At 43.9% G+C, this 26,169-nt stretch overlaps 1 protein-coding gene across 4 annotated transcripts in view; it reads right to left on the reverse strand.

The window, feature by feature from the left end:
• LSAMP (limbic system associated membrane protein) overlaps positions 1-26,169 on the reverse strand; it is a 1,013,191-nt gene that overhangs the window by 110,424 nt on the left and 876,598 nt on the right. For all 4 annotated transcript variants that reach the window (XM_030285948.4, XM_041719600.2, XM_004177104.6 and 1 more), the window contains one exon: positions 7,139-7,264. In XM_030285948.4, the coding sequence (XP_030141808.1) occupies positions 7,139-7,264 (126 nt within the window). The remainder of the gene's footprint in view (positions 1-7,138; positions 7,265-26,169) is intronic.

A 26,169-nucleotide genomic window follows, 5' to 3' on the forward strand; every position in this document is an offset into this window, starting at 1 on the left:
TGAAAGCACATGGCAATTCCTTTTCCTGACATTATTATGGGAGATTTTGAATACTCATCTTCTGGGGTGCTCAGTTTTCACTCCCACATCTAAGCCCTCTGGGATCCTTCCAGACTGGCACAAGGAGGTAGGGGAGGAAAAGCACCTTGCTGTTCCTGGATGCCCCAGCTAAACAGGAGTGTCCCCACTGAGCATCACTAAGCTTGAGGGTAGAGGCACAGCACTGCAAAGACAGTAATATTACAGCATGCAGTGAACTAGAAAAATGCTGCTTTCCTGTAGGTGGAGGAAAGTTCTCATATGGACACAATCCAGCTCAGCCTTTAAAATGCCATGGAAAAGACTTTAGCAGCATGACCGACTAGAATTGGAGCCCATCTGGGAGAAGATAAAAAAGAGGCAACTCTACCAGACTCCAACTTGCTGCAAGGAGCAACATTTTTATGTGGCAGGAAGGCACTAACTTGGTACAAACTGCCACATCTTGCCAGCAGCACAGACAGCTTTGCCAGAGGTGGAGCAGACAAGCACTGACCAGAAGACTCCACGTGTTCCTCTCCAACCACTGCTGTAGGCAGCAGGGGACATTTCCTCCTCACAACAGCTTTATCTGTCTGTGTCTCCAGAAATGCCAAAATACTCATGAGGCCTTGCTCTCCCTCTCTGCCCTGGGACAGTAGAGTGAAATCAAAGCTGTTAAGAAATGGAACATTTCATGCATAAGCAGTGTTTGCACTGAAACAGCATCACAGCCCAGAGTAACCAAATGGGGCATTATTGCAAGATGATTACAAGAGGAAGGATCCCTGTGCAATGCATGTGTTGCTGGGCATAGAAGGAAGAAGGTAAAGTGTGCTGGGGAGAGAGAGCCATCATAACTTAAGTTTGTTACAGGTGAGGAAGGAGGCAATATGGATCTAGCTGGTGGGCCCTAAGAAAAACAGACCTCTAAAAATATAAGAAATATAGAGAAAGTGTTAGTGGGAAGTAAGTAGAGGTTGAAACAACTTTGGATGCCTTATGGAGAAGACCTGAAAAAGTTGAAAGCTTGGCTTGTTTCCCAGGCTCTTTATGAGCCAGCATGCTCTTCCCTTTTTTTTTTTTTTCCTTACATATTGGATAAGATGAAGACTAGATCAAGAGAAAAAGACATCTCAGAAAGTGTGCTAAAGCAAACTGGGAGTGTATAAGAGGTAAAGTGAAAGGTCCCTGTGGAAGATGCTTTACCAGAAAGTATTTTGAACATTAAAGAAGGAAAAAAAAAAAAATAAGAGGGAAAGGAGACCTGTTTTAAAAAATCATCAGTTGCCTCAGTTGTTTTGTTAAACAAATACCTTGTAAACCTCAAGTTTCCTGAGACAGTTTCATGGAGAGAAGGTTGTGAAATTAGAAGAACTGGCACAGTAATGCCACGAAACCCCCACCAAATCCAAACAAAAACCCCACCCCATGCCTCCCAAAACAAGGCTGCTTTTCTCTACAGCTGTTTCACTAAGGTTTTAGGAGAGCAGCAGAAAGATGGGTAAATACAAATGCTTTAGATAACCAGAAAATCTGCTTCCCACCACTACCTACTGACCACAGAGCTGACTCGTGGTGATTCTGGCTGAGGGTTTTCTGCTTGTTACTTTGGGCATAAACTGTGTTTCCCTAAGCAACACAAAGTGAAGCAACAAGGCTTTAGACTTAGGCAGCAATGAGAAGCAAGCCAACACAGGACATAATGAGCAAAGTTGCCCATTGTGACCAGTATGACTCTCCTAACTCATGCCTTTAGAAAGCTCTCTGTCTCTACTTGCTTCAGTACTCAGCTCTACAAGGAGACTGGCATGCACTGAAGGAAACTACACAAGTGAGCGGGGGTGTGAGATAATCTGTCTCTTTCACTTTAGCTCTTATCCCGATCTCTGAGCCCCAAAGCATGAAGTTTAACATCCTTTTCAGTATTCTTATTGTGAATAACAAGAATATCCAGATTTGTTCACATTATCCTCAGGAATACACAAGCTGGTTGAGTCTTGCCAAGTTCTCGTCTTTAAATAACTTTCCATGACAATGAGTTCTACAGCTGTTTATAAACATATTATATGTATACCATCTCAATTACACAGGCCATGCAGGCACATTTCTGTATGCTCTATCCTTCCTAAACTTCCCAGGCTATGGTAAATTCCCTGAGACTCAATAAGAATTTCTAGCACCCTCTAGGGAGAATCAGACTGGCATATTTGACAAGCCTTCTCATCTCCTTTCATTTTATGCTGTGACATGAAACTTGGGTGTTGCAATCAATACTTATCTGCTTTGCACTAGACTGGTTCTTCTTATGCTGTGATTACCACTGTAACAACTAAGCTCTTTTTCTGAGACAAAGTGGGTTTCTTTAGACTGTCAGGTGGAATTTGGAAGAATACAGAGTGTTTTCTTCTCCATCAAGTGGCCTTGCTGGGCTGAAGCCAAGGAAGTTAGATCCAGAATGGGATACCTAGTGGCTTTATACAAGTTTCATACTCTGTAGCTTCTCTAGGAAAACAGAATTGCTTGTTCTTCAGCTGGTAATTCAATCCCTCAACTTTAGCCAATTTAGCTTTGTCTCCCTGTCACCAGCTCTCAGGCTGCCATCAGCATGGGTATTAAAGGCATTTGCCAGAGCACCCATGAGCAAGGCCCTTGGAAAAGTTTCAATCACTGATGCTTTTGTGGCAAAGAAACAGAAACACCAATGGTACTGCTCTTGTGAACTCAAGTACAAGCTTCTCAGCACAGGAGATGGCTTTTTCTTCTGCATTTGCCTGCCCATGCACAGCAAAAAGATTGGCAGTGAGATCTTTTGTAATCCAAAGACCTTGTAACAACTGTTCATGTTCATGTTGCTGCAAACTGATTCACAAGAGGCCACTCTTTAGGGCTTCCCTTGAGAGTTTATTGGTAAGGATATGAATGTACATTAATTTTTCTTCTTCCCAGAAAGCCCTTTTTCAGTCAATCAGGCACCTAGCTTGGCTCTGAATAAGACACAGAGATGAGAAATGATAAATTATTCTCTGGACTGTGATCTCAGCAGCTTACAGGTAGGGAAAAGACACATTAGCCTGAATAAACATAAGTCAGTAGAGACACTGAGTAAAACTAAGATGGGCTTGAAAGCAGGCATTGGCTACCATCCCTGACCTATTTTACTGCAGTATTTTCTTGACTGTGTTGGTTGTTATCCTGGTGCAAGGTACAGGGGAAAAAGAGCTCCTTCTAACATAACCATCCCCAGAAGGGTAGGCTGCCTGTTGTATCCCTCACAGACCATGTAAGTGTGATAAGTGATAAATGGTTCTGTTTTGGGACCTCATGCAGGATGTGGTGTAGCTACGGGATATTTGAGGTTATTGCATTCAGTGACAAAAAATAATCTATGCCTTTGTGGGGCATGAATTAGGCAGGTTATGAGCTAATATTAAGGAGAGTAAACCAATAGGGTACCACCCAGTCTTGGTACAAAGAATCTGTGTTTTGTCCCCTTCAAGAGATGAGACTATGGAGTGTTCCCTAGTGAAGTATCCCTAAGGCTGACAACTGGTAATTCATGCAGGCTGCATAGGGCATCATCAATACTCACCCCTGCCCTAACTGAGCACATCATAGTTTCCTGACAAATCCAGTTCAGACCTTCCGTTTTTTCTATGGCTTACCATCACAAACCAGGGTGGCAAAAGTCATCAGGTAGCCTGCAGCTTGAATCACAGGAATGGGATCAGACTATGTTCAGAGAGGGATGTGCTGGCCTCCTGCTGGAAGGTGCAGGTCAGTGATCCCAGGAAAGAGCTCTGCTGGCTGGAGGAGAGAGCTAATGAAGCTGTTTGTGCTCCCAGACAATGTATGTTAAATTATCCACAACTACTCTGACCATGTTGCCAATGTCCTACAGAACAATAGCCTGTCAGGTGAAAAAGAAATGGATCTGGGTGACTCTCTCCACCTGCTCCGTCAAAATACAATCTGCCAATCATCTGAAGAGGAATGTAAGAGGAGAGCAAGGACTTGCATCGTTCCAAGGAATGTCATTCCTGCTTTCATCAAATTAAAGCTGATCTGTATCGTCATTTACCATTGAATTATTAAAGTATTTTTCCCCTTACCTGCCTTCCTCCTAGGTGTCAGTGTTACAGTCATCAACCTCAGTCACACTTTAGCTTTCTCACAGGGTTAGGAGAGGTTTTTTTCCTGTAGGCTGCTTGAGGGCATCAGGACTTACAGTTGAAGTGAGAAAAATGTCTGGTTCAACTGCCCACTGAAGAACCAGAAGAGGAAGCAACACAACAGCTTATAAATCAATTTTTTATCTTCCCAGATAGGCAGATAAGTAAGTTATGATTGCATTATTTAAATGAACTATTACATGCATTCCTACCTTCTCTGCCTAAGTACCAACACTACCTTCCCTTGCATTTGTATCTTCCACAGCCAACAAGAATTTCATAATTTCTGTGGTCCTAACCAAGGTAATTAGCCAACAAACTCTATTGATAAAGTCAATGAATGAAAGAAACAGCAGACAAAGTTGCTAATGAACTCCTTGAGGAGAGTACACAAAGAAGAAGTAATTTGGTCCTCTTGCCCCCTGAAACAGGTTTAATTTCACTACCTGGCCATTCAAAACCTCCCACACAGGCTCAATAACACTCTTTCTTCCAGTTCTGCAGTCACAAGTTTAACCATGAAAAAAAATTGAAGGAGAGAGATATATTTTAGAAACCTTTACAATGGTCTAAAATAGCTCTTTGATGCATAGCAGATGTCTTCAAAACTCGCATAAATGGAGCCCAAATGCCTTGCAGTTCTGGAAAAGGGAGATTCCAAGATAAGACATGTTTCCAACTGCAGCAGCTCTGGAAGGGATTTGGAATTTATATTAATTGTCAACCTCAAGGAAAACATTTAAAAGAAGTCCTTCTGTCTCCCATTTTGAGACAAGTGTCTTACTGGGCTTTATGCTGCTCAAAGACCTGATGTCTGCCTGAAAGCAGTTCCTCTGTATCTCTAAAAGACAGCAGATGGGTTCAGATGGGGAAAAAGAAAGAACCACAATCAGTAACACATGGAGGTGACAGACTGAGGACTGCCTGCCCTTCATCATAACCTCTAGTTTGTTACACAGGAGGTGCTTGGCAGGCTTCATTATAGGGAGGAGGACTGAGGAGGGATTGGAAAAGAGTCAGTGAGATGGTGCTGAGGGATGCTAACAAGGCAACACCTCTGAGACACGCAGCATGGGAGGAAAAATGTGAAGGGACATGCTGGAAAACTGAACAACAGAGCCAAGGAAACTGTCCCCATGGTCACAGTAAGGATGGGATTCTTCAATTCTGTTGCTAACTGTGGGGATAACCAGAGTGAGGATTTGTTCTGTTGAGACTTTTGTAAAAAGGGAAAAAAAAAAAAAAAAATTCTGACACAGTGAAGTAGGTGGTACAAATGAAAAACTCCCACAAAGCAGCAACAGTAAAAATGATGAGTCAAGACAAGAATCTTCTAACTGCTCTGAAGAATGCATCTCATGAGTTCCAGGTCTTAGATTTCATGAAGATTTAACACCCTTAACTCAGTGTTAGACTGTGCTCAGAGAGTGGCTAGGGAGTACCTTTTAGTTGGATACAAGAAAGAGAACTGAAAAACTGATGCAGCAGTAATATGGAAGATTTGATATGAAGCAGACCTTAAGAACAGAAATACCAGAGCTAGAAGATTCTATATACGTAATTAAAGATGAAAAAAATAAGTTATCTTCTCCTATGAATACAAATGGCACGGTCATACTTAATTCTGAAAAAAAACAGAAGAGAAATTCAGGTAGTGATGATAATACCACAGAGGACTAGTGTTCCCCTAATCAGCCTTGCTCTCACCTCTTCCTGGAAGGCTTTCCCCATCTTTTTTTTTCTCTTGGTATTGCAAGAAATGGGCCAGAAATTCAGATTGCTTATCTAGTTTTCATATACATGAAAGCTCAGGAGAACTTTGGTTTGACTGAAGAGACAAGACAGGAAATCTAAGTAACCCCAATCTCAACCACAGGCTCCAAATCCAGGGGGTTCTGGATGTAGCCCTTAGATTAAGCTCTGTTCCAATGTGTCATTCTACCTTTCTCTCTCCAGCTTTATTTCTGAAAGACTCTCCCCTTTTCTGGCTGCTGAACTGCAGTAGAAAGCTGGACTGTCTGTGGCACATGCAGAATGTTTGTTCTCTGCCTTCCTCAAATCCTCTTTAACCCTTTACATATATGGGAATATCACAGAAGATCATTCATATGGGGCTAATCAATGTTTTCCCCAGGCATTTTAGATTAATGAGTATCTGATAGGAAAAAAAGTCAGCTAAAGAGTTTTTCTCTCTTCCAAGGACATGATACGGATGGGATAGAAACCTACCTCTTGTTATCCTACTGTTAAATCTTTAGGGGTTGGAGGTTTCCTTGCAAACCAAGCTGCTAACCACACAGAGTCTGGCTACTAAAAAGATACTCTCCTCCCAACCTTACCACATGCTTGAGCATGGAGAGCACAGTTAGATAGCAGAACAAAGACAGTGAGATCTCCTTTATTCTGTTACCATTCTGCTCTTCACTCACCTTGAAGATCAATTGCCTTCTTTACTCAATTCAGAAGACACAAGATTTCTGGCTGTCTGCCAAAGTGGGGAGCAGTATGAAATAAACTGGGCCACTGTTTGCCTCTCCCTTTTAAGGCAAATCAGTAGGAAGCAAATCCCATGGTTTTCAGAAAGAACCTCTTTTATACAGTGTCTCAACAGAAATCCTTTTCCCTCAGTCTAGCACCAGCAGCATTTCATCTCCATCACTGTGCTGTGCATTACCAGCAGTAGAGACTGGGACAACTAGATGAAGACCTAAGCTAATAAAATTACAGGTCCAATTCTACAGAGCATCTATTGAAGTAATTTCATTTGTTCACTCGGAAAACCTGGTTATTGTGCCTGGGAATTCACACTGCAAAACAAGCTTGAAGTACACTTAAGATTCTTGCCACTTTTCTAGGGCTGCCTATATTGCTCCTGAAATTTTCTTTGATGCTGGAAGAGAAGGGAACTACTGTACAGTTCACAAATTGAATCCAGCTGGATTTCTTACCTGTAGGAGTGAGGTGCCTCCAGGTGATGACAGGCTCAGGACGCCCATTTGCCATGCAAACCAGGGTCACATTGCTGCCCTCATTCACAGTGATGTCCGAGGAGATATTGGAGATCTTTGGTGGAACTGTGAAGACAAAAGAAAGTTGGACCTTGTTATAAGCAGAATTATGGAGGGCAGCTTACCTGGCTTAATCATCTACCAACCTATTAACCAGAGCCAGCCACAAACTCATCTCACAGGCTGCACCCCTCTCACTACTAGCTGGGTTTCTGAAATTACATCAGAGTAGTATGTACTGGTGTGTAGTTTGTATTTTAAGGGTCTACAGCAAGAAACAGCTTGTGCTGCAACTGCAATGCTTTGTGTTTGGACAAGTTTGGGGGTATTCATAAAATGACCTCTCAGAACTTGCTTGCCTACCTCAAAGTTGCCTGGAAGGGATCAGCAGGCTCTAAGTATCAGCCCAGCTACATTTTACACTCCAGAGAGTCCCAGATGCAGTCCTACATCCTCCTGCAGGATGCCAGGCTTCAAGGCACTGACTCAAAGGGTGCATTAGTTACTGGTTTCTGTGACACCTTTCAGCCAAGAGGGATCCCCCATGGGCTACCTGCAGTAGTTAGCTTCTGGATGACCTCACCGCACATGGCAGACCACCAAAGGCACGGCATAATCTTTAAGATTCACAAGGTCAGCCATGACTTGGTCATTCAAGATCCTTAAAAACATTCCAGGCTGAGTTTGTGTCATAGCTCCAGAGTGACCATGAACTAGGACCTGAACAGGCACTTCCAGGTGTGGAGTGTGCCAGCTGTTGCAGTGTTTCTTCTCTCTCATGTCTGGCTTCCATGCTTCACACCCCATGTCAGGCAGTGAGGAATTTTCACTAAAAAGGAATCCTCTTTTTTTTTTTTTTTTTAATATATTTTCAGCTTCCAAATTTGTGTGTAGTGAGGAATGAAACCACATCATTTTCTGCTTTGCTAACCACAGAGTAAACAGACAGCAGCTTCCTCGTCCCCCTCCCTGGCAGGAACGGCTGATGGTCCTTTTGAGGCAACACTATCTATAAGCTAGGTGGGGAAAAGGAAATGAAGCCTGAAAGAGAGCAACTCACTACTTCCAGCTGTGCCGCTGGGTTCACAGGAATGTTGTTTACAACTCACAGCTCATTAGCCCCTCTCTGCAGGTCCCAAACTCATGGACAACATTTGAGTATCTATGACCATGGGAGCCCCTTGAAGGAAGAGAACCTGAGCAAGTGAAGCAGACATCTATTTTCCAACAGGTTCACTCCCCCAGGCAAGGAGGGATTTAAGCCAGGCTCACTGGGGAAGGATTGCTGTGATCTGTGAACAAGTGACAATGCAGAGGGCAGTGAGGGAGCAGCTGGGGGGCAACACAATGGGGGAAAGCTTTTGCATGCCTTGTGAAAGCAGGACAGCTGGGGGCCCACCTCAAATGCCTGTGCAGCAGTGTAAGTAGCATGGTGGAAAAACAGGAGGAATCAGATGTTCACACGGATTCAAGTGGGATGTGTGTGAAAAACTGTTGGGATGACAGAGCTGGGGTAAGACAGCTCTTAGGACTGGCCTGTCACTCTATACAGGCTTTCTAAGGAAGACAGGCGGGGAAGGAGAGGAAAGGAAATGCAAAGCACTGGCTGGCATGTACCCAGCTCTGGATGGTGAACTAGCTCAGGTGTAAGCATCAGAGGGTATCACAGTGCCTTGGTTAAGAAGAGGAGATACTGCTTTAGACAGGTAGAATAAGCCTCAGAGTAACAGTCCCTCTTTAGGCAGCAACCACCTTGATATTTTCTGGAAGGGAGAAAGTGCTAGGCTCAAGCAGTCCAGGACACGTGGGGGTCCTTCAGGTTCAGCAGGAGTTAGCAGTATGCCCTTGCAGCAAAGAAGAAGCGTCCTGGGTTGTATTAGCAAGAGTGTAATCCTCCAAGTGGAGAGTCTAAAACCCTTTACATGGTGCTTGTTAGACAGCATCTCAGGCACTAGATCAGTGTTGGGCTCCCCAGTACAAGAAGGCCATTGACACACTGGAGCTAATCCACTGGAAGGCTCCCAAGATGGTCAGAGGGCTACAGCACATGACTTCCCAGGCGAAGGGTCTAGGAGAGATGGGTCTGTTCAGTCTGAAGAGAAGGCTGAGGGAGATCTTATTGCTCTCTACAAAAAGTGAGTGAGAACGTGGAGAAAAGAGACTTTTCTCAGAGGTGCACAGTGAACACTAAAAAGCAGCTAACGTGAGCTGCAATGAAAGGAAGATTCTATCTCAAAATAAGGAAAAAGCTTTTAGTTTCAAAAAGTCAAGACAGGAAAGGGCTCCTCAGAGAGGGGATAGAAACTCAGCCCTGGAGATACAGAAAACTCACCTCCTTTCTTTCCCAGTGGATGAGGGGAATACCCTGTCCCATGGCTCAGGACAGACCTGCACATTGTTCCAGCCAGCAGATCTGCAGGCTGGCAGAGCCCTGAAAGTTCTGGTGCCAAAATCCAATACTGGGAACAAAGCAATTTGGAGGGCCACCTCAGACTTGATAGAAGACCAACATGCACAGGAGAGGAGGGGTGGGCTTAGCCTGGGAAAGAACATCAGAGCTGCTATTTCTGCAAAAGTTGTGGCCCAGGTGTTGCCCAGGTGTGGCCCAGATGTCACCTGGACAGAACACCTGGGCCACAAGGACAGTGACTTTGGAGCACCCTCAGCACAAGTTCTCCATGGTGCATTGGCAAACCTGGGTAAGCAGAGCCCAGGAGTAAAACCAGTGGCTACACCACATTTTGGGAATATTACCATAACCTCAAGGGGTTAACATTTGCATAAGGAAAAAAAGCCGTACAGCAAACCAAGAATGATTAAACTGAAGCAGGACTAGCAGGTGAAGCTGTGGGCCAGTGTGAAGTCCTAGTAGAATGGTGCAATGCCAGCCAAAATGTCTGAGGAGAGAGCAGCAAAAGCCACTGCAGGGCAGCAGCAGAGCTCCAGCTGGGACATGTATAAAATGCTGCTCTCCAAAGCCATCAAGACGTTTTACTTCACAGAGGATCAAGCAAACTCAGCCAGTACAAGCAGTTTTGACCATGCCTACCGATGCCCAAGAGGAAGAGCATGTGTCCAGATGGTCATATCTGTCTTGCCACTTTTTCAGATGAGTGTGAAAAGGACATCCAAGTCTGAAATCCTGTTAGGAATATAATGGCTGGTTCCTTTCAGCTGCCACCTCGGTCAGAAGGCAAGAAAAGGCTAAGACAAGGGGGAATAGGGCAGGAAATAATTTCCCTCTAAATTTAAAACCTGGCTTGGCTTCATCTGTTTAGAATCCAAAGCCAGTGGACAACAATTTCACTCAGATAAAAAGTCAGAGACTTTTAATTTTCAGGGCGTCAAGCCAGCATGTTAAAATGCCAAAACTGTCAGCACCAGCAACAGTTAGCATTGCCTCCTTGGCACTTGTCATTACTTTGCACACACCTTTTTAGGACAACCTTAAAATGAGAAGCTTTGACCTTATTATTTTTCCCCATGTGTGGGTTGTATTATGTTTTCACAGGTCCCAGACTGCTGGAAGAAGGATTACTGAGAATAAAACCTCCAGGGACCAGAATCTACTGGGTGTCACAGCCTCCATTTACCCAGCCATCTCCTGTTAACCCTCAAGTGGAAAATTCTTTTGTGAGTGGCCTCTCCGAACTATTAGCAGAGGCAAACCCTCAGGCTGCAGCCTTAAAGAAGGGCAAATACTACAGCTCAACAGCACTTACAGGCATTTTCATAATTTGACTAACAGCATTTTACTTCAGGGGAGATCAGGCTGCTGCTGCTGGACCCCTCTGGCTCCAAGGACCATGGGAAACCACTGCCAGGGACTTAGGTACTGCTGAAAAATATAAGATTACCATATTTTTTCTGCTTTTTCAGTGTAAATCACTTGGAGTATCGATTACAGTGTGCTTACGATGCCCCTGGTTGGGGTGGGGAGCAGAGCCAGACATGAAAGGAAGCACACTGTAGTACCCCACTCCTCCATCCTCAGAGAGGGAGGATGCCCCACCCACATCTGGAGAGATGGGAATGAACCCTGAGAAGAATGGCTTAAAATTCAAATACTTGTTTCTTCTGCATTTCACATCTACAGGACAAGGCTGATGCCAGCCAAGCATCTCATCTGCAAGATCACTGACAGCAAATAACAAAACCCAAAGTAACCAATGGCCATTCTCCATGAGAGAAGCTCAAATTGGAAGAGAATGAGAGCTGCAAGGCAGGAGTGGGACAAGGGCAGAGATACTGTGGGGTGCCCTGGACTGGGAGGGCTGCAGGGCAGGAGGGGTACAAGGTCAGAGCTGGTGTGGGAGATTTTAAGTCCCAAAAAAGATACAGTGACAGAGCGAGGTAGAACAGGCTCGTGCAGAAACAGCTTGCACCGAGGCTGTTCTAGTTAATTGCTGTCAATCCTTCACTTCATGACAACTGCAACTCACATTAATTTAAATAATAAGAAAGACTGAGACATGAAAAATAGATCATGCTCCCCCAGCACAATCACTGTTGCTCTCCAGATGAAAGCAGGTGATTTGTTTCCACAAAAACACCCGCTACAGCAGTTATTACAGACCAGGGGCTGCACACGCGAGGCAGCGAGGAAACCACAAACAAGCAAACACACAAACATCTGCTGCTGTTATCCTTGCCTTTTATGACTAAAGCCCTTCAGAGCTCAAAACTCCTCCTGAGATATTACCTGGGATCGTGTGGGTGGGTTGGATCAGTGTTCTGATTCAAGGCTGTGGAAGGAGGCAAAGAGCAGTGTACACCCCTAATGTCAGTAAATGAATGAGCCCAAAGGCTAAGAGACACGAGTTCACATGCAGCAGACAAGCTCCTTAGTGCCTTTCCAGGAGTGCAGTGGGGATGGAATAAGAAAGCATCAAGGCCACCCTTTCTAAAGGACCGCTTCTAGAGATCTTCTCCTAATGTTGTTTATGCTGAACCTGACCCATGCCACAGCTCCCAAACAGTTCAGATCCCTGCCTTTGGATCAGAGCACCTAGACACAGCCCAGGCACAAAGTGGCAGGAGTGGGAACCACTGCTTAGCAGAAGTTGTACAAGGGGTACTTACGGGCTGGGGGCACTAGTCCCTGGCTCCTGCACTTGATGGCACTCTGCTTTTTTGATGCTTCACATGACATCTCAATGCAGCAGGAGGATGGGTTTGTGAGAAAAGGGCAGGAAGCACAGGACTAGGAACTCAACTCAATAAAAAATGCAAACACAGGGAGAGGGGACACCTAGCTGGAAAATTCTGAGCCGTGTGTAAATGCACTCACAAGAAATGCAGTCAGATTCCTGGACTCCTCCCTCTGGGTAAACAGTGTCTTACATCTAAGACCCTTGGATGGAGCTTTCCACTGTGGGGCAGCTACTCCCCAGTCTCCAATTCCAAGACTGCTCAACAGTACAGTATTTTGTCAATAAGTCACAAAATATATTAAAAAAATACAGCTCTTATTCCCAGTCTACAGACCTAAAATACAGCAAAAGCTATTTAATACCTCCAAGACACAGATGCAAACAGTATTGCAATTGCCTAAGAAAGCCCATAAGCTTCATTTAAGTGGTCTAACTGCTAGTCCGAAAAAGGGCACCTTGGATACAAATGGAAAAATTCTCAATTCCTTCAATATATCCTCATTAGTTGCTTCCTCCACTCTATTTCCTTCCTCTCTATAGGCAAGTAGGACCCCCATCTGTTGGATAAAATTAAGAGTCCCACCCACTAATACACAGGAGTCACCAGCTCTCAGGGCAAAAAAAAGAAAACATCAGGACTTCTTTCCAAAGTCAAAGAAACTTTGCAGCCACTAAAACCCTCCCCAGGTGCCTATCAATTAGCCTTGAGAGTTCTTATTTCCTTGTCCCCAGATCCCAATTAACAGCACTTTATATAAAACACTAATAAGCCCCAAGGTAGAGGGGATGCTGACCATCATATGGTCCTTCAATGCTTTAGAACAGCCACCTTGCTCACCACAATTAGGGGCCCTTTCCTGGGGCAATTAATTGACAGCAAATTGGCCTCATTAGTCATTGTTTAGTTAAAGTGTTTAGTGGTGAAAAGAGAACCTGAAGAAGGGGCTGAGCTGCTAAACACAACGAAATGGTTTAATTTCCCTCTTATGTGTGCAGCAGGCTAATCACAGCTCTTTACAGCCCTAACAAGAAACAGCTTGTTGATGCTAAAGTCCGAAAAGGGAGAAAGCTGAGGGCTGGAAAGTAAAATCCAGCCATCCTTTGGGATGTGGCATGGTAATGTTTCTGAAGCATTCTACAGAAGAAATGCGACATCAGACCCAAGATGTGTTTTTTACGGTCTGATTCACGCTGCAGCCTCAGCCAGAGGGAGACGAAGCTGTCAGCAGAGCGAGAGGGCAGAGAGGGAAGTTGTTGAACTTCATTAAAGAGAGCGGACTCTGAAAGAGCCTTCTGACCTTCCACTCTGCTAGGCTTGTTTCACTCTGCCAATGCCTCACTCAGCATTAAAGCTTCTGTGAAGTAGAGGCGAATGCTGAAGGCTTGGTTTTGTTTTTTAATCCCCTGGGAACCAAAAACCTCTCAAAACACACTACAGAGTTTTCACAAGGTGTAAAAATTCCCTCTTTATGTTGTCTGAAAGGGAGTGCCTCATCACATGGTGTCGGACCCCCGGCCTGGTTCAGGGGTTCTGTGTGGTGGTAAAATCTCTCCTCCAACCCGTGCTTCCAAAGAAAACTCTGCAGCCTCTTGTTGTTCGGTCTCAAGGCAGTTTATTGTAAGCTATCTAAAAGATTTTCTTCTCTGGCTGCTGCGGTTTGCTCAGCAGCCCAGGCAGAGGCACACACACCCCTGACACCCTCTCTGTCTGCTGTCTTCTTCTTCTCCCCCCCGCCCAGGGCTGCTGCTATCTTTTATATGGTACATTACATGATAAATGTTTATAGTTTTTCCCCAATACCTACTACCTATGTTACAAGGTGCTTTTCTACTCTAAACCAATCCATGAGTGCCAACATCATCAAGAACATGGAGGTAAGGAAGAAGAAGGAGGAGGAACAGGACCAGCCTACATTCCTCCATCTTAAAACTTCTGACCCCCATGTACAAAGTAAAAACCACCCTGTACATGTGCTAAAACCCCCTTGAACTATACTAAAAAATTCTTCCCTCTACTTTGTAACTACTTCTACTATAATATCTAAATTTTTGTGACTCCTTGTTCCACCTTCAAAGTTGGTAAATCATTCCATGGCTCAAACTCAAAATCACAGCTGTTTCCAGCTGCCTGCCAGGGTCTAAAATGCTTCTGACCAGGGCCTGGAACTTCCAAAAATTTCTGAGGGACATTTTGAATTCCAACAACGTGGCCTTTAGGGAAGAGTCTATGACAGCCAGAACATGGAAACCAATTTAAATGATCTGCAGTTCCCAACCCATGGTGTGCTCCCCCACTGCTCTGCACCGCTGGAGCTCATCTCCATCAAGCATCAGTGCTGATGCCAAGAGAGGCCAGGCAGAAGGAGGCACAGGGGCTCCTAGCTTGGGCCTTGCATCTTGGTGGGCTCCCCCCATCGTGCAGCTGAGCCTCACCCGCTGAGACGCCAGGAAGGAAATTGTTTAAAATCCAGATGGGGACTGTGCATATCGCACTGCCTGGGAGCAGAGAAGCAGACAGGGTCCTGTAAATCAAAGCCATGTGCAAAGCTACCCATTAGCTGGTAGCACGTCAGAGCACACCACACTGGAGAGTAAGAGCTTACAAGCCAAAACATTTTGTCTAAAGGAATGCTCTGCCTCATCCAATAGTGTCTGGACTGTTTTTCCATATAGCATTGCACGGTAATCCCTTCCAGTACATTCTTTCTTTCTTAGCAGAGAGCAGCACAGAGTGTGAACGTGTTGCACTGTCCCATTCCTGAGGTGTTGGAAAAGACAACACAGAACTGGGCTCAATTTCGTACACTCATTTTTACTGATTTTACTTTTTATAAACTTGTCTCCATTAAATTTTCAGGAGAGAAATTATATAACTTCCACACTGAGGGAAACACAGAAAAGAACATCCTAAATCTCAAGCCAGCCTTGTTTATCAGTGCACTAAGGTGACAGTATATGTAAGGGTAAAAAGCAGTTGTGCTACTGTTCATAGCCCAGCATCTCCACTTCAAAACTGGATACCAGCTTTGCACTCTAAAGCAGCTCCAGCTCTGAGCTTGAGCTCCAGCTTTTACCCAGTAATTGTATTTCACCCACACCTGTCTTTTTGGTGTGCCCTCACCAAGCACAGGTTTACAGAACCCACATTTTTGGATCCTGATGCAGTCTAGGAAAGCAGGTTCTCAGTTGTGTGCTCAGCATGTAAATGAAAGCACAAAACACAAGCCAGGCATATGCCCAATATCCTCTTATCACCAGATTTGCACCTCTGCATATGAAGTTCTTTGCTACAAACCTTCCCTTTCTTTTCTATTAACATACTGAATTTATGCCACTCATCTGCAGTTTCTGTCTTTGAAGCAATGCTTTGTGCACTTGCTGTTTGTGTTGCTACGGTTCTTTCCGCTTGTAAAACTGGCTTCAAGAGCTTTATGGCTAACCCTCCTAGAGGGACCTGCTGTGACAACACAGCCTTCCTCACAGGACATGTGTAAACAACAACAGAAGTGCTTGCCATGCTAATCCCCAGGGATTAACTCTTGGAATGCCACCTAATCCCAAACATTTTAAGGACTGCAGCTTTTGGTCTTTGTTTCAAGTGTGTTTACATATTCCTTTAGACTGTTCTTTTTAAATCTGGTAAGTATTTACTTTCGGGAATGAAACAATATAAAATTATTCTTTCTGCAGACATAATCAGCCATCCTGGAAGAGAAATCCTGTGGGAAAAGTTGTTCTTAGTGTCCAGGTCCTCCAAAGACATTTCTGAGAATTTTCTTAAGAACTTTTTCACAGGAACATTACGCATGTTGGATGTAGATGGCATGCAGCTGAGTCCTAATATGCAGCCCTTCTAGGGCTTGATTCAGAGCCAAGGGAGCTTCTCCTTTGATGTTGTTCACCTCTGGACAAGTCCTTATACAGCAAGAATGGGTGATGGCTTCAAGGAAATGCAGCCAAAACAGAGATGATTTATTAGCCAGAGAAGGTCCTGATAAGGCAAGTGGAGGAGTAAGTTAATTTCAGCTAATACCCCACTCTGGCTGGAGAAACAGAACAAAGACAAACTTTTTGTTTGTTTTCAGATCTTGTGCTGTTGCTTATATTCAGTTCATTAGGGACAGAGTACAACAACAGAACAACCATCATGAACCACTGATGAACATCACACAGGCTGAGTGAAAAAGCCATCTCTCTCCAAAGGCTGTTCTCAGATTCTCTTAACTGCCCATGGTTTATCCCACATCCTCTTCGACAAGCCACAGGGTGATAAAATGACTCTCAAAGTGTCTTGTGCATACCACATACCCAAGGATCTGGCTCAGTTTCAACTGAGGCAGAATCTCAGTGACAAGCCTTTCATTCAAATAAAATGCATGTGGTTCATGCTAGAATATTCTTTATTAGCAGGCTTTCCTTTCTTACATGTTGAAGTGAGCAAAATGGGGCAGGACTGCTTGCTGTAACAACCTTTCAAGATTACTTTCAGGTTTCTGGAGGAGCAGAAATACACAGCAGCACTTTGGAAATGCTGGGTTTGCTTTCACTCAAAAGTATAAAGAACAAAGGTAATAATCCCATACTAAGACCTTTACACAAAATCACAGAATGTCTTGGGTTGGAATAGATATTAAACCTAAAATCATCTAGTTCCAACTCCCCTGCTGTGGGCAGGGGCATCTTTTACTAGATCAGGTTTTTCAGAGCTTCATCTAACCTGGCCTTGAACACTTCCAGGGATGTGGCATCTACATCTCTGGGCAACCTGTTCCAGTGCCTCACCACACTCAAAGTGAAGAATTTCTTTCTAACACCTAATCTAAACCTGACCTCTTTCAGTTTGAAGCCATTTCCCCAACCTGTCACTACATGCTCTTGTCAATATTCTCCTCCATCTTTCTCGTGAGATTCCTTCAGGTACTGGAAGACACTGGAAATTAGGTCTACTTGAAGCTTTCTGCTCTCCAGGCTAAACAATCACAGTTGTCTCAGCCTTTCCTTGTAGAAGAGATGCTCCACCCCTCTAATCACCTTGGTATCCCTCCTCTGGACTCACTCCAACAGGTCCATGCCCTCCCTCCCTGTGCTAGGGACTCCAGCATGCAGCACTCCAGGCGAGGGTCTCACAGAGGGGCAGGAGAGGCACAGAATGCCCTCTCCTGCCCTGCTGGCCATGCTGCTTTGGATGCAGCCCACGATACAATTGGCTTTCTGGGCTACAGGAGCACATTGCTGGATTGCACTGTCACTGTTTCTGGATCCAGAGATGTTGGCCTTTCCCATCACACACAGCTATGAAATGCCAGCTGTGAGGCCTTTGCTTGCTATCCATTTTTGAGCTTGGTGTTAGCTGCTGCAGCCTCATTTCTAAAGGCCAGGGTGTTAGCATCAGCCATCTGAGAAGGGAAAGCCAAAGAGTTCAAGGGAATCCCTCCTGCCAGAAATGCTCATCTACACAAACCTGATGCAGCAGAAAAGAAGAAAAAACAAATGCACTACTCCTGAAGTAAAGGTATCTTTGAACAAAGCAGGCAGCTAGCTAGGGACGAGATCTGATTGTGGTGATCTCCTTCCCACAAGGCAACCAAGAGCCAAGGTTTCTGAGAAGGACAGTTTCTGCTGTTGGAGCTTTCCTGCCAAAAGTGAGTGCTCTGTTTTGGTTCAGCCACATGCAAGAACACCTTGACATCTTGGAATTTTCCTACTGTTTCCCTTTCCAAGCTTTGCTGTGTGGTAAAGATGTGCTGCATACATGCAGACAATCTCAAAGGGAGGAAAGGGATGAATCCCAAGAGCTTTGTTCTGTACACATATGACATTGAATTGGTGCCATTTCAATTAAAAGAGGATCTCTCCCAGACTGTCAGAAGTGAAGCTTATTCCTTGTAGTCTGCAGCTTTACTAGGACACATAAAACCACTGTCTTCTTCCCCCACAGTGGTTCAAGGTTCTTCAAAGTTAATGGTTTGTTGGTCTCTTAGTGTTACAAACTGAGGGAATCACAGAATGGATAAGGTTGGAAGGTGTCACAATGGGTCATCTGGTCCTACCTTCCTGCTAAAGTATCATCCTAGACTACAGTGTCCATTCAGGAGGATGAGGTTACATCCAGAAGGGTTGCCAGCACCTTTATGTTTAGTGGATAACATCGTTACAGACAGCTTTCATCTAAGGTTCTACAAGCAGATACTTGCCACCCCAGAAATCCAGTGCTGCTGGGTGCAGAGCAGGAATGAGATCTCCCCTCTGATTTTCAACAAAGAACACAAACAAAAAAAATGCAAATGCTTCCAACTGCAGTAGGGAATCAAAAACTAAAGTACCATGTAAAACACAAGCCAAGTCTCTCTATGGTGACCGCACATCCACATCTGAGCCTCTGTAAAAGCACAGTTATCAAGGTGAGCAACACTACTAAAAAATTGAAGGAATCACTCAGGTGGTCTGGTCCTCCACATTCAGTGATCTACACACTTGTGCTCCACCTTTCTAAGGCTCAGTTCTCATTCTCACTCTTAGGGGATTAGTGTGTGTAAGATATATGGCATCCCCAGAGACTGCTACCCTACTGGTGTCACTTATCCATCAGATGAGTAGGAGAGTAAGAGAAGAATATCTGCAAAACCTTAGACATTCGTTATGAGTAATTAACATGCTGCAAAGTTCCTTGGCAGAACAAAAAGGACAAATGCAAGGCAGACAAAACAGGCTTGATGCTTCACTGCTGGTATAAATTAAAGAGAACATGAAATACTCTTTTACATGCAAAGAAAGAGAGAATCGGCCTTGTGGTTCATAAACCCAAGTTAAAAAGCTGGCCCCTCAAAATACTGTGCAATCTGAACGGGAGTAGAAACATAATCAATAAAGTTAGGGATACTGATGAATGATAAGGATACACTCATACACTTTCCCTTCTGATGGTCATGATATACTGGAGTCTGCAAAAATTATTTCCCCAAAGTACAAAGAGTGATAAAAAATACAAAGAAACTTTGCATCAAAACACAATTCTGAAAACTCTGCCAAAGCCTGAAGAAAAGCAGAGATATAGCTGAGATGGCATCGCAGGATGGATCAACCTGCCACTGGATTGGGCGCAAACACTCATGACAAATAGGCACAAGGGATGCAGCACAAATACGGTGTGACACTGTATCCTGGGCATATGCTTGATGTATGGAGGATTAAATGCCACACACACACCGTCCTGGGTAGATTGTATCTAGTGCTGACAGATACCTGAGGGATCTGTCTCTTCCTTTATACACTTTGGCAATTGCCATGCCAACAAAGGATTATGGGACTGGGGGGGTGAGAAGGAGAGATCATTTGCTACTCTGTTTAAAAGAGACTTTATCCTCTGGGGGAATTTTGTCAAGATGTTGGATTTCTTCTTAAATTATATTTCTACCTGCCTATACACATTTGAGGCTGATGGGCTTCTCTCTTTTCTTCTGCCCCTCTAGCACAACACCTCATTCTTCTGGAGTCCTAAACAACCCTATAGCAAGTGTGGTTTCCATAAGTCAGTTTGAATACTGCAGCCCTCAGCCCTAGCCTCCATGCAAGCTGCAAAGGCAAGAAAACAGCCAACATGCTATAAAGGCCAATTCCTCTCCCTCTGCGGTGAGCCCTCTGATTGACGTCTCCGTTCGTGGAGAGAGACAGACTGTCTTGAGTGTGAGATAGCTAACTATCACCTGGGGAGGTGATTGGAGGGGGAGGGAGGGAGAGAGGGGGACACAGCCAGACAGACAGAAAGGCAGAGAAAGACAGACAGAAAGCAGAGCTGAGGAGGGGCAAAGAGGAAAGGACTGACAGTGTAGCGCAGATGAGAGAAAGACAGTAGCGCCTGATGAATTAAGTTGTCAACTTTGGCATCACCTGTGTACCTTGTCATGCCAATAAATTCATTGAAGCTGAACCTGCACCGTGAGTCAAGAGTGAGAGAGTGCTGATGGAAGGAAGAAATAACAGCCCATTTAAAGACTCAGAGCAATTTATGAGTTACCTCAGGAGGGAAGTAGTGACAATGGGGAAGGAGAGGTGCTTCCCCATCATGCTGAGCAGGGAAGCTTGTTTTGGATTCAAGCTGTCCACCCAGTCGTGCTGCAGACAGTAAAAAGATAGAGACAGAGACTTGGTTCTAGAAAGAGAAAGGCAAAGGAGAGGCCTGCTGGGGGTCCAAGGGGACCAGGGTAGGCACATGCCTTGGCATATGTGCCTCAGGAATTCTCTTGAGGTGCTGAGGGAAGACATTGAGAACAAGAATCCAGGTACCCCATTGTGAAAGGAGACAAAGAGTGTAGAGCACAGCACCACATCACTGAGGGAATGTGAAAGAAAGTGAAGGAAAGCAGAGCACAGCTCTGGCAAAGAGGGGTGGCTGTGCTGGAAAGCCAGGAGGGACACAAAGTCCTCTGCTGACTCTGAAATTGGAAGCATGGCACTGAGATGTTAACAGCTTTGACAGGCTGTACCAGGGAAGTACTGCACCAAGGTCCTTTCCTGCACAAATAAGGAATTTCTCAACAACCTTTTCAAGAATTCCACATTATCCTAAAAGAGGAGCTCACAGACTCCTTGTAATCCCCCAGAACTCTGGTGCAGTCTGCTGGATGTGACTGAGGAACAGGAAAACCAATGGTACAATGCCCTCACCCAATGCATTTTTTCCTCCTCCTGCAACTACAGCTTCCCAAACTGAACAGTATCTGACACGATTATCTGAGAAATGCATCTGCCTCTTTACTCCTTTCCTTTCATGCAACTTGCCATTTCCCACGCAGGAGCTTTTGCAACCGTTGTGCTTACAGATGATGGTCAGCTCCACAGGGACAAAGAGTGGAAGGGGGTGATTTCCAAAGCAACCTGAGACCCCCTGTGACCTCATTTGTAGCTATCCAAAAATGTTTACATTCATGTGACAAGATGTGTTCACTGACCCTTGCAATGAGGTGACCTCAACCAAGCATCAGGCACAGCACCAGGAAAGAGAAGGACAGCACCTGCTCTGAGATCCATTCCTCCCATGGCCTCTCCTGCTGCATGCTCCACTGAAGCCCCACGCTTGCATGGAGGAGAGAAAAGGAAGGAGACAGGAAAAAAAACCTCAATTTGTCCCTCAGGAAGAAGTATTGGTGGTATTTCCTTCAATTAGGGAGACATTCTTACTCAGCCACACAAGCAGAAAAGCTAGGCTTTTCAGCCAGAGTGAAATACTGAAGATTTACAACTGTTCAGGGTTTTTGGAAAGTTTGGATAGAAGTGTGTGTGGACATGCATAACATTTCACAAATCCATGCAGAGGAAATAACGCATATGGCATAAAACTAATGTATGCGGATATCTGTGTGAATACTTATAAAAACATAAACATACTTGGAACGTGTATATGTTTCTAGTTAGACACATACTGATATATGCACATATACAAATACTGCCATTTGCTCCTGAAACCCCCAGCCTCTTTGAGAGCTCTTGTTTGGCTGCTGTTTTGCAGGCAGCCACGACACAGCTGTCTGGACTGGGGTCCCCTGAGCTGTGCGGTGGAGCTCTGCTGGCTGCGTTCAATTTGACATCAAATGAGAGCAGGGATCTCGCTGAGCCAGGCTCCATTCTGATCTGACTGGTGCCCAGATCAGCTCAGCTGTAGTGCCCTCGGGCTGTGGCCCTGTATTAAAGTTGAGGGCAGCTTTAATCCGCTTCGCCATTTGCACAGTGGAAGCTGTGCTTGGCCTACTGGGAAATTACGAGCGTGTCCCTCATTCGAGTAAAGTGGACAGTTCTTTTCCAGGAGTTGTGATCTCTGTGTTTGTGTAACTTAGTTTAAATGATCTAAGTTGGTGGCTTCCAATCATTCTCATTCTGAGGGCACCTTGCAATTTCCTTGGGAAGGTACGTGTGCTGTACAGGGAATGTAACTCTCCTAACAATAGGTTTGGTTATCATGAAGTTCACAGACTTCCTGAGAGTTACAGACTATGATGGTCTGGTGGATTTTCACTTAGTATAGGGAAGAAGGAAAAAGTCTCACAGTTCATAGTCTTCTTCTGTCAGGGGTATTGAGTTGATTATTGCCCCCTTTAGCAACAGGAATAGAAAGACAGAGCTGCAGACATGTTTTGCCATGTGTAGGTGCTTGTGGTACACTTAAGCATCCCTGTCTCCTTGAAAGGTGACAGGGACATCCTGCCCCACAAGAAATCACTTCTAAGCACCCTCATGGGCATCATTGCTCCTGAAGGCACCCCACTGACTCTGCATTGCCTAGACATCCCTCCCACAACAGGACAAGGGGACACACCTGTAAACCCCTGAATGCAGGATGTCAGAGTATGACAACACCTACACCATCAATAGCGTCCTGGCATCTGGACACTGGCCCTGGTGGCAGCTGTACGAGGGCTGTGTTGCTTTTTAGAAAATTTAATTTGTATACATGAGACATTGCAGAAGAAACAGTATTATCCAAGAATATTCTGTTCCTCAAAAAGCCATTTAATACCAACTATGACCAACTTGTACTCCTGGAACTGCTGAGGATTCCAGGACGCCTTGAAGATGGCTTGCCTTTATCTGTGTCTAACTGAGCAACAGATAAAAGTATGGTAAGATCAAGCCAGAGGCTACAGAAAGGAAGAATGATTTCTATTTGGAAAGACTGTTCAATAGAAGAGATACTAATTAATAAATAAATGAAAATAGGTGACATTCATTATGACATTTAAATGACTAGATGCCAAGTCTTTGTTAAAGTACCATGTGGTCTGGAAGAAGGCAATCACAGAAAAACGGCTTAGAAAAGCAGTGAGTAATGGTGACCCAATCCATTTAACTATTGACAAAACACAGGTGAGGAAATGTGAAGGGGAAAAAAAAAAATCTCTGCGAATCATCAGCTAATGGATTAAATGCATCTGGGTGAGAGATGGAAATTAACTGATCAATTCACTCAACAGCTGCTAATTATATGTGACAAGGCAGGCAGACTCCAGAAGTCTGTGGAGCTCAAAGGAAAACAGTGCTGGTAGAAAAATTTGAAGGCTGCCTCTTGCCACTATGGGGTGTGACATTTGCCCCGGTGAGAGAATGTCACTGTCACTGAATAACATTTAACTCTGCCAATGTTTGAAGTCTGTATATCAAAAGCACAGAAAGGGGGGTTCTCTCTCATTGCTTTATTACAATTTGCAACATTAGGTATAAATATATGGTATCAAAATTAACATGCCAGTCTAAACAAAATTAAATGTAATGCTGCAATCAAAATGAAACCTTTTTGCCTCATTGCAGTTAAACATTTTGACATTAGTGAATTGAAACTAGAAAGTTAAAAGGATTTCTTGTGACACTCATCGGTCCAAAAAAATTTTGCACCCCCCATGCTCCTGCAAAATGCTTTCATACCAGAAGAACTGATCTTCTGATAGGAAGTAATATCACTTTTTCTGATCACTACTTGCACAATTTTATTTTGAATTTTCATTAACAGTAATATTTTCCTGACCACTTCCATTTTGACTTACACTATTTAGGAAATGATCACAGAGATATTGACTACTTTTTCTCTCCCCTTAGGCTTACACTTTGCATATATCGATCCCTTGGGACTCCTTTAAAGTCATGTCTTTGGAGAGTCAGCAGATTGTAGGATATATAGAAAATAAATAAATACTAATGATGAATTAATTGATCACCAGGGAAAGATTAGTACCAAAGTATGATTTTTCCTTGAATAAGATTAGAATGGGAAGCTCATTCATGCAATTTTCACCCTGCACTGTAGCATCAAGTTTTGAATCTGCTTTTGGAGTAAGGATAAGTCCTAACCACATATACCAGCAATTAAATTATTATTTAAAAGGGGAAAACCAATGTGGCTTATAAACCTGGTGAAACTTCCAAATTAGGTATCTCAGGCCTGACATTATGACACAAGCAATGTAATTTCTGGAGATGATGAGACCTGAGCCAAGGCAGTCTTCCAGACTCATCATGCTAACAGTATTTATTAGCTATCGTCAAACCCCAACTCTGTAACTTGTGGGGGTCCAGCATGTTCTGTGCATGGCCTATGATATTATTTTTAGACTGTTTTTTAAATTCGTGGTTGAAAGGACTTCAGTAGATGCAGTGTTTAATACAGTGCTTCATGAACTCCTGCTAGCAAATTTAATTCAATCTGCCTTGGGTTAGGAGCACTGCTCATGGATTGGCAATTGCCTGAAGAACCATAAACAAGGGATAATGACAAGGGGCAGGTAAGAGCAAAGGTGTAAGCAGGTGTAAGCGAGGGGCTGTAGAAACCATGAGAGGTCTGTTTTCATTTAACATCTTCATTAATGAGCCTGAAGAGTAGCTTGCTAATGAGTGGTGGATGATGCTCAACTGGAAGGTGCTGCAAACATCCATAAGGGCAGATAAACGTAAAGGGGTACACAGGGATTAGTCATAGGAGCAGAAAGAAAAGAATGGAACAAATTCATTATCTCTTCAGAGGAAAAGAAAAAAACAAACAGCTGATAGAAAGGAAAGATCACGGGGGTTGAAGAGACAGGATGAGTGCACAGCTTTGGATGAAATTACTCAAAGCACTGAAGAATGTAAAATTGGGGGTGGTCTAAACTCCAGACAAGAATAAATGGTAAAGCTTCCAGGTACTCTATTAATGACATGGAAATGTTGTCTAGGGCCCAATCTAGAATACATCTGTACTGGGGATGCTACATCAGTCCATATCTATCTTCACAGATGGATTAAAAGGTATCAATTAAGTAATGCTTCAAGTATGATGTTTCCTTCACTTAAGGGAAAATAAGACACACTGAAGAAGAGGGAAGGAAAACACTGAAATTCCTTTATTTCAGTATGCTTAAGAGTAATGCTGAAGATGGAAAAGGTGACAGAAAACTCCCTAGGACCAAATGACATTGTAGAAAAATAAAGTTTCAGACAAAGAGATACCATGTGGTAGAAGAATGGTCCTCCTTAGCATTGCTAGAATACATATTCAGCAGCACAAGTTATTCTGCTGCAGCACCCAAAAGATGTGGAAACAAGCAGGAGAGGCATTCCTTAGCTTGCTAAATCTGAATGAACAATACAGCGACTCCTGCGCAACATCTCACTGCAACATGGAAAACTGACTTGATCAAGGTTCATTCCACGCTATCCCACAATTTGGCTAAGCATTCATCTGAGGCTGGTCTATACCACTTGCTGTTAGTCAGAGAAGAGTTTGGTATTTAACTCCCCAAGTAACCCAAAGCTGGAGTGTTCCCCTTGCACGCCTGAAAGCCTGGCCAGAATTTGCTGTCCTTGCTGTAAACACAGAAGGTCACAGGACTGCTTTTGAAGCCATTAACTGTTCCATGGCTGTGAATCTTTGCAATTTTGCATTTCCATTAGAAGACCGTGATACTTAAAAGACTTCCTTATCCCTTATGGCAGCTGTGCTCCTTGACATTTAGTACCTGTATTTTCAAAAAAAAAAAAACAATGTAAGGGAAGACAAACCAGAATGAGCAATCCAAAGAGAATAACTTATCAGGAATAAAAAGAAGCAAGTAATTTAATCTGTCCTTTTCCCCCATCACCTGTGGTCCATCTGTGCCTACTCTAGCTCCTTAATTTAGGTCTTTAAAACTTAACAGGGCAAAAAAGAAGCAGAAAATGTATGTATGTTAAAAAATGTATGCTTATGTATGCTAAAAAATTCTGAATGAACAGGGGTGTCAAGGGACAGAGAAGACAAGGAAGTTATCAAAAATAGAATATTTTACTGATTACAGCAGTTCAGAACCAGGCCCTGCC

The sequence above is a fragment of the Taeniopygia guttata genome, chromosome 1 (genome assembly GCF_048771995.1).
Source record: "Taeniopygia guttata chromosome 1, bTaeGut7.mat, whole genome shotgun sequence".
Lineage (NCBI taxonomy): Eukaryota > Metazoa > Chordata > Aves > Passeriformes > Estrildidae > Taeniopygia > Taeniopygia guttata.